At 35.4% G+C, this 12,149-nt stretch overlaps 1 protein-coding gene across 1 annotated transcript in view; it reads right to left on the bottom strand.

Moving 5' to 3' along the window:
• The window catches only part of LOC113231818 (acid sphingomyelinase-like phosphodiesterase 3a), a 98,034-nt gene that overhangs the window by 3,175 nt on the left and 82,710 nt on the right, over positions 1-12,149 (bottom strand). Inside the window, exons 2-6 of the mRNA XM_026466352.1 lie at positions 6,742-6,882; positions 5,822-5,887; positions 3,993-4,146; positions 903-1,108; positions 62-231 (exon numbers count right to left, since the gene is read on the bottom strand). Of these exons, the coding sequence (XP_026322137.1) occupies positions 62-231; positions 903-1,108; positions 3,993-4,146; positions 5,822-5,887; positions 6,742-6,808 (663 nt within the window). The 5' untranslated portion in view covers positions 6,809-6,882. The remainder of the gene's footprint in view (positions 1-61; positions 232-902; positions 1,109-3,992; positions 4,147-5,821; positions 5,888-6,741; positions 6,883-12,149) is intronic.

Raw genomic sequence — 12,149 nt, 5'->3', positions numbered from 1 at the left:
TTTTTCACGCTTACATAATCAGGACCAAATAGCTGGCTAGGGGGTACTACAGTTTACTCACCATTTCATTTTTTCTCCTAGCTTTGCTGAGCACCTGTTCCAACCATTCCCACTGGGCTTTGGCTTTATGAGTACTTTTCTCAGATCTGAATCCTCCTCCCGACCATAACACGCTGTTCAACACCACAATTCTTAGTTTGCTATGCGACTGCTCTATCGTATAGAATCCACCTGAGAACGAAGATTTAAGATTAGACGTCATAAAATTCAAATCGCATCTCCACTGCATAGCTGTTTTCCGTGTTTCCTCTGAATACAAATATCGTGTTTCTGGCACCATTCTACATACGCTTTATTTTCGAGTTAAGCTGCTTTACGTTGAATATCTTTTCGTACGATCTGTGTTTACGTTGTATTCGAAATTTAAAGCTGCTGGATACTTGTACTTTACGGTAGCAGTATTTAAAACTAAGATAGGTACATCGACACGTTCAGAAAAATATACTGAGTTCTAGGACAATAAAAGCCGTGGTAGCCTACCTACCGCCTCTCAAGCAAAGGTCGTGGCGTCGCCGAATCCGGGCGCGCATCTCTTGGTTTTCGGAATTTATGTGTGAAATTTAATTTGAAAATTACCATGAGCTTTCCTGTGAAGAAAAACATTGTGATGAAACCTGCACGTGGAAGAAGGTTCACAATTCTCGGAAAACTTGTGAATTCTTCAAACCGCACTGGGCCAGCGTGGCGGACTATGGCCTAAAACCCTCGCCTGAGAGGAGACCCGTGCCTAGCAGTGAGACGCGCAAATGGGTTGATGATGATGATGGCGATGACATAAACCATGTACAGGAGTATAAAAAGTATCCGTAACGTTTCTATTTCATAGGAAGCAACTCACTTACTCTCTTCAAAAGTTTGTAAAGCATCAGAAGGTAGCCACTGCATCCACATATCCATAAGGCGTCTCGAAGGTGAGGGGTCGTTGTGCCCCAGCGCTGGGAACACGAACTGACTGCTGAATGTTCGACTTAGAACGTCCGTTACATTTCTAACTGCTTCCAGCTGGAACTCTTCACTTGTGTGTTCCATTGTTGATGAGAGGATGTCTCTGCATATAATTATTCCTTTTTAAAAACCAAAAAATTCCATATTTTTTTTATAATAACTAGTCATGCAGCGACCAAATCGCAAAGATTTTATGGGCACTACGCCCGTCACCCTGAGACATAAGTTGACAAATCTTATGTGCCTGTAATTTCACCAGCACCCTTCTTAACCGGAACGTAGTAATACCCACATTACTGCTTGGCGGCAGAAATAAGTAAGGAAGTCATTTATTAAAAATTTAAATGACTACCTCGGTGGTCGAGTGGCTTGCACGCCGGTTTTTATAGTGTCGCCATCTCGTAGGTACCGGGTTCGATTCCCGATCGGGTCAAAGTCAGAAACTAACTTTCCTATATTGTCTCGGGTCTGGGTGTGTGTGACACCGTCGTTGTTTCCGATTTCCATAACACAAGTGCTTTAATTACTTACTTTGGGATCGGAATCAGATTTGTTTATAAAGCTACTTGGACAAGGTGATTTCGATTATCTTTTTCGACCCGTAAAACCGTGAACCGAAAGGCAATCAAAGCAATGTTCGGAAAAAAACAATAATATAAATATGAACAACAACAAAGTATTATTTTTATTTATACCAGGTTCTCTTTATCTTATTAGTTTTATTTGAATAAATGTTGGAGTAGCGGAGATAAATGGCATGGCATAACCTGTTGCGTACAAAAAACTAAGTTGTGCTATACGCGGAGCATGTTATAAAAATCATCGTGTAGCGTCTTTTTGTTTGTTATTTCAAACATGCATGCGTTATGAGGCGGAGTTTTGTACGTTTGCATAATAAGACAATAATGCACAGGATTTGTCTTTATTAGAAACGATATCAAATACAAAGACTGAACGGGGCATACTTTGGCGTCGAGCCAGAATGTAAAGAGTCATGTATACAATGAGATGCTATTACTTTTTCATATAACTGAAAAGGTTTCGACCGCTTACTATTTATGGCTTTTGTGGCTTTACATTTTTCAATCCAGACGCGGTCGAATCGCGCCGGGCGTAATTTCCGGTCTGTCTTGTGAATGGCGCTGTGTACAGTTTTCTACAATGCATAGACTTTAGCGTAAAGTTGTCGTACGCAAACATGAAAAAATTACTAAGGTAATGTATCAAAATGAACATCGCACTGTTAATGCAATAGTCAGAATCGATCAGAAACGAATTACTCACTTTCCGTGACAGATTATAAAAAAATATGTCAAATAGGAAATGAAATTATTTTTCCGGATTTAAATAGCGTATGTTTGTTTTTTCAAACAAACCGACGTTTTGGGCCCTTTACAGGTCTCATGGTCACGGTTGACTGAGGTGGTAAAGTCATCAACCAGGTATGTCTAATATTAAAGCAAAACACCTTGTTTTTTCACTATAGTTACAAAAGTTATTAATTAAGTACCTTATTTTTAATTTTACGAAGAACATTCCGACTTGCGCTACATCTGTCTTACAAATTTATTACTTTAATTTAAGAATATGAAATTTATAGTGTAAAAGTAACGGGACTTACTCGCGTAGTATTTTAGTCAGAAGCGGTCCGACTAGTTTCAAGCATAGTGTATGGTCGCCATCAGGGGTTGAGTGCAACGTTCGCGACCGCGTCACGTCTAGCACTACGCACTGCGGCTCTCTGCGCGCGCGGCGATGACGCAGTCCGCAGTGGGGAACTCGGGGGGCTGATACGTCGCGTCAGTGCGTCCTGGAACTCTTCTTCGCTACTGCTGTCCGTAGAATTGTTGTCGGGAACAGTCCAGCACAAGTGGCTAGACGTGTAGCGGTCGAGAACGTTGCACTCAACCCCCGATGAAGAACATCGATTATGGTTGAAACTAGTCGGACCGCTTCCGACTAAAATACTACGCGAGTAAGTCCCGTTACTTTTATACTATAATGTTTGATAACCGCGTCAGTTTTCGTAATAAAATATGAATTTTTAATTAAGTTAAATTTATTATTAATAACAATGGAAATTTAAGTAAATTAAAACATACTAATCAGTACTGCAGTCTTATGTCTGTTAGGGATTTTTCATCAAAGGAAATATTGGATCCCAAACTGGTGGTACGTAGAAACCATCTTCCCTGTTGAAATCAGGATGTTTTTTGATTTCAATGGCATCTCGCAGCATCCTGGGTAAACGTTGGTTTGTTTGAAATAAGAAATATACGCGATTTAAATCGGAAAATATAGTTTCATTTTCGATGAGTAATTTCATCTTTTTGAGTAAGAACTCTTTTGTACAGAACTAGCTCAGAAAAAGTTTCTCTCATTTTGAGTTAAGTAGATTTCTTTGAATTGTTTCTCACATATTCTAATGGCGGTTGTATTGATGTGTATAGAATCAAATTTTACGGTCAGCAATAGTATAATCTCGAATATCACGTATTTTGAGTTACAAAGCTATTGTAATAGCAGTGCCATATGTTATAACTCATAAGAAATTATTTAGTTAAAATTACGAATATACGAATAATAAATAACAACGCGCCAGAAAACCCCAACAATTCATTGTGAGTACCTAAGCAGCGGAATTCATCCCGAGGTACTACCCAGAATACTCCAACAAGAACCAATTTAAGTAGCTCATTTTCCAAATTTTACGTAGAATTGAACCAGGAACTTTCTCATCCAGCGCCCACAATGCAAATCGTTGAGTCACTAATGTTTTTATTTAAAAAAAGCGCTACGTAGAAAAACATCGCGTCACTTACAAAAATGTATCGATTCTCAAGTAAAAGTACATTAAGTTTTGTTTCGAATTGCGTGCTCTTTTGGAATAAATATTTTTAACAAATAATTATGCACATGGTACCAGTATCTACGCATTGACACAAATTTTAATCAAGCCAATAATGAAATAAAACGAAGTGACCAACCCTGTCCAAAGCACAAACTCGAGCGTATCTGGATGTCGCTCCGCCATGAAAGCGGCGGCACTCTGTATCAAGGAATATGAGCTGTCACACGTATGGTCCCGGTGTCTGCCGTTGCGATGGCTGTGCTCGCTGTTTCCACGGTTGTGGCGACAACCTAGTTTTCAAGCAAAACTTTGTGAAGGAAATTTGTATTAAGATAATTGTATACATTGTTAAATTAAACTTATTTACGTATTTGAACTTCCATCTAAAAGCTAACAATATGAAATACAAAATCTGAACTTGACTAAATTTGAGAATTGAAAGGGTTAAAAATAGTGTTGCAATGAAAAGTATATGAGGTAGAATATGAAATAATTGGACAGAAGCGTAGCCGTATAGCCGAACGTTCGGTCATATTATTCAACTTGATTAAGGCATTATAGAAATTGGCAAGTGAAATATCACTTATTATCTACAGTTACAATAAATAGATCCCTTCCATGTATACATTGAAACAAAAAAGTGCTTTCATTTTCAAGTTTATAATTTAAATTCCATTGGTCCATCTATGTAACAGTTTTTCATAACTAGTTACGAAAGAAGATTTCCATCACTGATTCGTAACCAGTTATTAAAAAGGAATATTTAATCCATATTCAAAACTCCAGTTACGAAAATGGATGCAGATTTGTTATGACTTAATAAAGAAAGTAATCGTTTAATTCACTTTAGTTAGATTAACTTTCAAAAACTTAAATTTATTTGATTTGGAAATAATAGGTACTTCGTTGATTTTGTTAGCGTTTATTTAGCCCTGAGTAAACATAAATATGTAGTTTTCATGTAATATTTTTTTATCTATTAAGAAAACATCGTAATTATGATACATGTCCTTTGATCTTCTAGATAAAAAAACGAAAAATTGCGCTTTTGTGAACTTCTGTATTGTATGTTCAACATTAATACATTTTCGATAATAATTTACTGTGTTTTTATCATTTTTTCCTACTGTTTTTAGGTATTTAGTCGAATGATGATTAAATAATCGTATTTCAGCCGAATAACAAAAAGCAAGTTGAATAATCCGAATACCGAACTGTAATCAAATATTCGTTGCTCCTCTAGTTAAAAGCTTTTTGAATATTTTAATTACTCTATTAATAATTTTACTTAATTACTGTATTAATAATTTTAGAATTTCTAATTCTAAAACTATTTATACAAAGATCGAACAGAAAGAAAAATTACTTTCCATCTGAACTCGAACCTGTGTCTATACGCCAAAATAGGGCCACCGCGCTACCAACTAGTTTGGCATACAGACGTAGGTTGAGTCCTGTCAGATCAAAGAAATTTTTCTTCGTATTTGATCTTTGTATTAATAAATAACAAACTATTAAGTAATATGCTAGTTAAACATCATGAAATTGAATAAATCAATATTAGAAAAATTTTAGTTTTGCAAACTTTTGGTTCTAAATTTTGAAGATGTTTTAAGTAGTTCATATTTCATATCCAGTGAATGAGCATTGTAGGTTTTGCTGGCCCGTTCCGAAGTATAATTTATCAATGTTAAAGATAATATATATTCTTTGTAGTATTTTCTATTGTAGTCCTATTTAGAAATGTAATCGATACCAAACTTAATGTATACGATGTATTGAAAATTACGACAGCAACTTGAAAAAAAAATTTTAGTTGGATATTAAATAATATTCGCAGAATGCTAACCTTGAAGCGAAAGATAATGAAATATCACGTAATGTGAAACAACGAAACGAAATGAAAATTTATGAGCGGGAAGAGGTTCATTATATGAAAATAAAAGAGAAAATTTAATGGCTCACCTCTGTGGAACTCTGGCGAATTGTGGAATGGGTCATAATGAAGATCAGTGATGTGCCAAAAATATCCTGCAAATGAATATCATATTTAAATACCATAATAATAAAAGTAGCATGCTTTAAGTAATGACGAAGACGCCAAAGAAAAATGGTATTAAAGTAAAAGACGTAATATTAAAACAATCGAAAATTTGATGAAAAAATTACGAAAAACAAGGGTTATAAGAAAGTTAGACAAATAAGCAAAAAATCTACAAAAAGTAATAAAATTTCTCAACTTTCACAAAAATATACTCTTTTAAATTTTTTCGTTCACAAAAATTTTAACACGAAGCTGCACAAGACATTTGGACACAAAGAGTTTTACAACTTACGTCTCAAATGTCCCCACATTTACACCGACTTCACAGTAAACAAAGTCTGAGACAGTAAAACCACAGCACGTAATGAAACAAAAAGTCGTCGTAGTAAAAACCAAAGAAGTAGCTAACTACAGTGGCTATAAACTTGTAACAAGGTAGTGAAAAAGTAAACTAAGTCTGTGTGCTGCCACAACGAATTACAGATTATTTAGAACAATAAAATAATGGTCCAGCAAAATATTCATAAGTTACTAAAGATACTGTTCTTCTAAAAGTAGCAACTTGACAAAATGAAAAACATAGAAACAAGAGTAAACTAAAAGCACAGACTGATAGTACTGTATTTGCATAACACAGCAACTGTTTTAGCCGTCTTGTATTTCTGTACGAGTATATTTCTACATGTTGACAGCAAAAAGGAAAAAAGAAAGGTTTTGTTTTCACAACATGTTTTCTGAAACGTCAAAAGAGTAAAAACCAAAACCTTGTACCTTTCAGAATGACAATAATAAAATTTAATTCGAAAAGTTTAGAAGTTAGATATATTTTCGATTCACTCACCAATTTTAGCGTCAGTCAAATTGAGCCAGATAAGGCTGATACACAAGATGAAATTGCTCGACTTCATGTTACAATGTACATGATGGTCGACTAACGGCACGCTGGTCCCCACCAGTAATCATCGTACACTATTTACATTGCCTGCGGACAAGGAAAACGCTAGTAAGAAAAAAAATAAGGATATAGAATAAATTGTTACAACGATGGTCTGAAATAAACACGTTATTTATTTTACTGGAACGTTTTGATAAGACAATAATGAATGTGGTGGAATGATAAATATTAATTACCTTGATCTAGCAGCGAATAAAAATATCTCGTATCAGTTATATTTGGTAACTATAATTCTATTGTTACAATTACATAACAAAGATGATTTCGACACAGTTTTAATTTACCAGACAATCATACCGATTACGTGGTACTTTGAGTAACACAATATCAATCGACTTCATTTTTTGAAATGTATTATATAAGATAAAATTTATAAACAGGCAAATTTATTTTATATCATACATTATAAAACGGGTGTTTTGCTTAATTGTTCGACAGAACCCAAAATTTTTATCGTAGGATTGATTTAAAAACATGTGCACACACACACACATACACACAGGGAGTTTCAAAATTGTAAAAGACGTAGCGTCTGTCATACAGTTTTATTTAAAACTAGTAAGTATGGACGCTAATGGTCAAACTTATCTTAAAATGTTCCTCGTATAATAATATCACATCATTTTAAGATACCATGCAATTATTTTGGGTAACCTATTACAAACTCGAATTTCTGTTATCCGAATTTTATTAGTCCGAAAACGGTTCGACTTTTTTCATTAGTGCGATGACAGTTTTGGTATAAATTTGCAACATAAAAATGTCTTACAGCAGAAGTATCGTTTATCCGGAAACCTATTGTTAGAATAATTATTACACATACGTATTCTTTGGCCAGAAGTTTGTTTGGTCTAATCATGTTTGTTATACTGTCTGCTTTCCATATAATTTAGATTGCTGAAAATTCGTTTCGACAAAATTACAATTCTTAGAAAAAATTGTACCGCCATACAATTTTACCATACAGCTCCAAAATTCTAGACTGTACTTTGTCGGTGCACAGCAAGTCTACTTACGTAATTTTCGTACTTGTACACACGTTTTTGTGCTATGTTTTTGCTGTCATCTGAAATGTAATTTAAAAACAATGGTCTTGAGTATTCAATAAGTAACTTAGGCGAGTGCCAGAGCCGAATTTGTTTGCGTTTGAATTTGGTGCGACCCCCTCCTGTGGGTTTAGGTTAGGTTAATATATGAAAAAGCCGCACGAGGCGAGCGAGTGTAGCGAGCGTGTCACGACAGCGGCCGGCGAGTGAGAGAGCCGAATTTGTTTGCATTACCTAGACGGTACGACTCCCTCCTGTATGTTTAGGTTAGTATATGAAAAAGCAGCACGATCAGAACGAGCGAAGCGAGTTTTCTAAAGATGCAAGGTGCTTTAATTTGACGAGTTGTATTGTGCGACACGTTCTAATACTTTAATATCGTTTTTTTACAAAATAAAAATATTCAATTAGTTACATTGGTATAATTTAGTTTGTTGAGGAAATAAAAATCGGGAAAACAATACTTGTCAATATATCAAAATAGTGCAATTTAAATGGTGTAATAAAAAAAACCATAACGTGTTTGCAGACAAATGAAATAAAATCTATTCAATAAAAGTCTAAAGGTTTTCGGAGAAACAAAATTCTATAAATCATGTTTCCAGCTTGTGATAGGTAACCATTATTTTGACCAGAAATAGGCAAGCGCGCGGGTTTTAACGCCTGAACTCGAGGGCAAAAACTAGTTACGTCTAAATATTTGTTGTAAGTAAATCGAGTTTTGTTCAATTTAATAATAATATTACAAAATGTTTATCGCTTTCTGATCTGACACGATTCGAATAGTCACTTGAATCGATTGTCATAAACATCCAATCGTAATGTGCATCCTTAGTCGTGAGAATCCATTGGATTGCTAGGTTGTCTCTTTTTCGCCTAAAAAAAGTTTTTACATCGAAATATGTAATAAGTATGAAATTATACCAAACCTCATATTCGCCGTTTTTGCCCACGATTTAGGGCAGAATTGGGTTAAAACTCGGTTAAAGTGCGGGCACGTTGATTGGGTTTTAACCCACTGCCCATCTCTGATCTTAACTCAATCAAGATTTATTATACTTAATTATTATTACTTATCCAGACGCATAATGGCCAAAATATTGTAATACAACTTAAAAAAGCAATCATATTTTGAAGTCTACTTTAAAGTAATAACATGAAAAATTCAAGTCTTCCTCTAGGTTAAGCACGCGTAGCTAGCATATGCAGCGTCCGTAACTTGTCAACTACACGGACACTTACCCTACGGCTGACACACTTGTCCTACCCAGAGGTGCATTCAACTATGAGACCAAGATACTGGGCTCACAGCTGCGTGAACACGGATAACAGAACAAAGAATACCGTATGTTACGTTAAATCAGCTTTTAAAAGTTTATCCTGAAAGTATTTAAATGAGTAGGTAAATGTTTCACGAGACACCAGATATTATTCTCCGTGTAATTACTCGGATATCTAGTGTCTGTATATGAATAGTTTGTGTTTTAAGTAAAGTTTAATTTTATGTATTTTCTATTATTTTGTTTAGGGTTTTGTTTCGTAATTAATTATTTATGTTTTACGTATGAATATTGTGATTATGTTTTGTTTTTGTTCTAGTTTGTTTCGTTTCTTTTTTTTTACTTTTGTGGTGTCATTTGAGGTAAACCAACACAATATGTACTTTCTTTCTTTCTAACTTATTTTGTATTGTCCTTAATTGTGAGTATAATGTAAATATTTTCATCTGGAGCGTTCCAAACTATTATATTTTTTAGTATGTTTATTTTATTGAAGTCGAGCCGGTGCCTGCGACGTTGTCGGGACTTTGTATCTAGTTTTTTTCTTGGTATGTATAAATATTTTCTGGAATTTTATATAGAGAAACCAAGGAAAGAACCAAAAGTACAGGATAGCAACGGCACACTGCGTTTTTACTCTTTTATATTACAAATGCTGCTATCGGCACTGCATAAAGAAATACATTATTGTATATATATACAATACAATAATGTATTAAGAAATACATTATTGTATATATATACAATACAATAATGTATTTCTTTTTATAACCGCACAGAGTGATTTAGGAACAATGGCGCTTTGGTCTACGACAACAGAACAATTTCAGTAATAAGTGTATTTTTTGTTAATTATTATAATTTCGGTAATTTAGAAAGACTTTAGATTTATAATTTTGAAAGACACTGAAGTTTCAGTTTTAGACAATGAATTTTCAGAAAAACCTAATAATCTCCTTCCTAATATGGGTTTTTCTTTTCTAAAAATAGTTTTCTGATCATGAGATATTTCTGGACATTTTCGTGGTATCAAAGAGATAAGAACGAAATATCAACCAAATCAATTAATTAACAGTAGAGCTCCTTGTGAAAGGGTTCGTCCAGTGAAATACTGCCACCATACCTATTTATGCCGTCAAGCACCAATGCGAGGATTACTGCGTTCCGGCTTTGAAGGATAAGCTTGCTAGTGAAATTGCAGGCACATGAGACTTGTCAACTTATGTCTCAGGGTGACGGGTGCAGTGGCAGTGCCCTTCAGATCTTTGCGATTTAAATTACTTAGGGCGAATCAAACATAAATAAAATCTCACGATTCACTCTTTAATATTCAAGCATTACATATTTTTATCACACACGAGCTGTTATTTATGTTCGCGCAAATATTTTGAATAAATCATTGGCGGTTTATTTACCACTTTACGATTTCGGTATTTGTACAAATTCTTGACAATAGAAAAGCTTTTTAAGCTTATTATTATACATTATGTATTATATATTTTTTCAATAATACCAAGTTGTGGTAGTATTGTTGCGTTGTGTATAATTCAAAGATTCGCATGAAGCCTTACGCTTCCACATTTATATGGCGAACGACTATGGAGTGGAATTCCCTGCTGCAGGCTTGTTCCCTGAACGCTATAACTTGGACAGTTTCAAGGCGAGCGTGAATGGGCATTATTTACGTGTGCATGCTCCATCTTCGACCTCATCGCCACTTTCCATCAGGTGAGGTGGAGGTCAAATGCGCACTAACATTTTATTTAAAAAAAGTAACGAGACGAAAGAGTCGTGCGACTGGTGGAAAGAGAGACGCCTATCCATTACAGTTGCAGTGCCACTTAGAGCTTTTAATCGCAAAGATCTTAGGGGCACTGCCACTGTGCCCGTCACCCTGAAAATTAAGTTGAGAAGTGCCATGTATCCGTAATTTCACCAGCACCTTTACTCTTCTAAACCGGAACGCAGTAATGCGCACATTACCGCTTGGCGGCAGAAATAGGTAAGGTGGCAGTAGTACCCTGGACGAACTCTTTCACAGGGAGCTCTACTGCTATTATATAGTATAATTAATTTAATGAAAATCAAATAAAATAACCTTTAATTATTAACTTATCTAAGCAAAAACACATTTAATTACAGTGCTGTAATTACATCGCAGATCTCAAAAGGAATTAATTAATTAACACTTTTTGCTTGCCCATTTATTTTACCAACAACGTAAGTATAAGCAAAGGCAAATTATCGTAAAACGATTCCTTTCCCTGTCAAGACAAAGTGGTAGGACATGTAGATGAATTCTCAATAAATGTAATATCAACAGAAGTACACATAATAATAACACAACCAGGCAGCCAAAATATTATACCAAGAACTCGCTCTGAAGTACGGACTCGTGCAACAGACTTCTTGATGATGACAGATGTCTTATTACAAGTATTCACTGGAATCTTTGCTCGAAGACAACCGCACCAAAACCTATGGGAGATCCATTATCACAGACAAGAATATTCTTGCAAATAAACATGATATTTTGATATTGGATCGATCGCAGTCGAAGATATTTCTTGTGGACGTTACCATCCCGCATTACGAGGGTCTCGTGAAAGCCGAAACCGAGAAATGTCTTAAATATCTCGATCTGACGCACCTGATGTGGAATGTGGCCTCAACTAAAATAATTCCACGCTACCAGCATGAATCGGTTGGATTTTTGTGACTTGTCGCCTTCAGCGCAAATGCAGAAGGCCATCCTGCCCTATACGTATTGGTCGCCGGTTCTTAAACCTGAGTCCCTGACCTCGGCCGACTGTGGTATTGCCGGGGAATACCGCCTCTCCCATTTAAAAATTCTAAATTTATCTTCTAGGCCGTGGGAGAGGTGAGATTGTAAAATATGACATAATGTAATGCGATGTGATGTGACGTGACGTGACGTGACGTGACGTGACGTGACGTGACGTGACGT

Source organism: Hyposmocoma kahamanoa, unplaced genomic scaffold (genome assembly GCF_003589595.1).
Source record: "Hyposmocoma kahamanoa isolate Upper Pololo Valley unplaced genomic scaffold, ASM358959v1 66, whole genome shotgun sequence".
NCBI classification, from domain to species: domain Eukaryota; kingdom Metazoa; phylum Arthropoda; class Insecta; order Lepidoptera; family Cosmopterigidae; genus Hyposmocoma; species Hyposmocoma kahamanoa.
The sequence above is the reverse complement of the archived record's forward strand: the minus strand, read 5'-3'. Positions and strand labels throughout refer to the sequence as shown.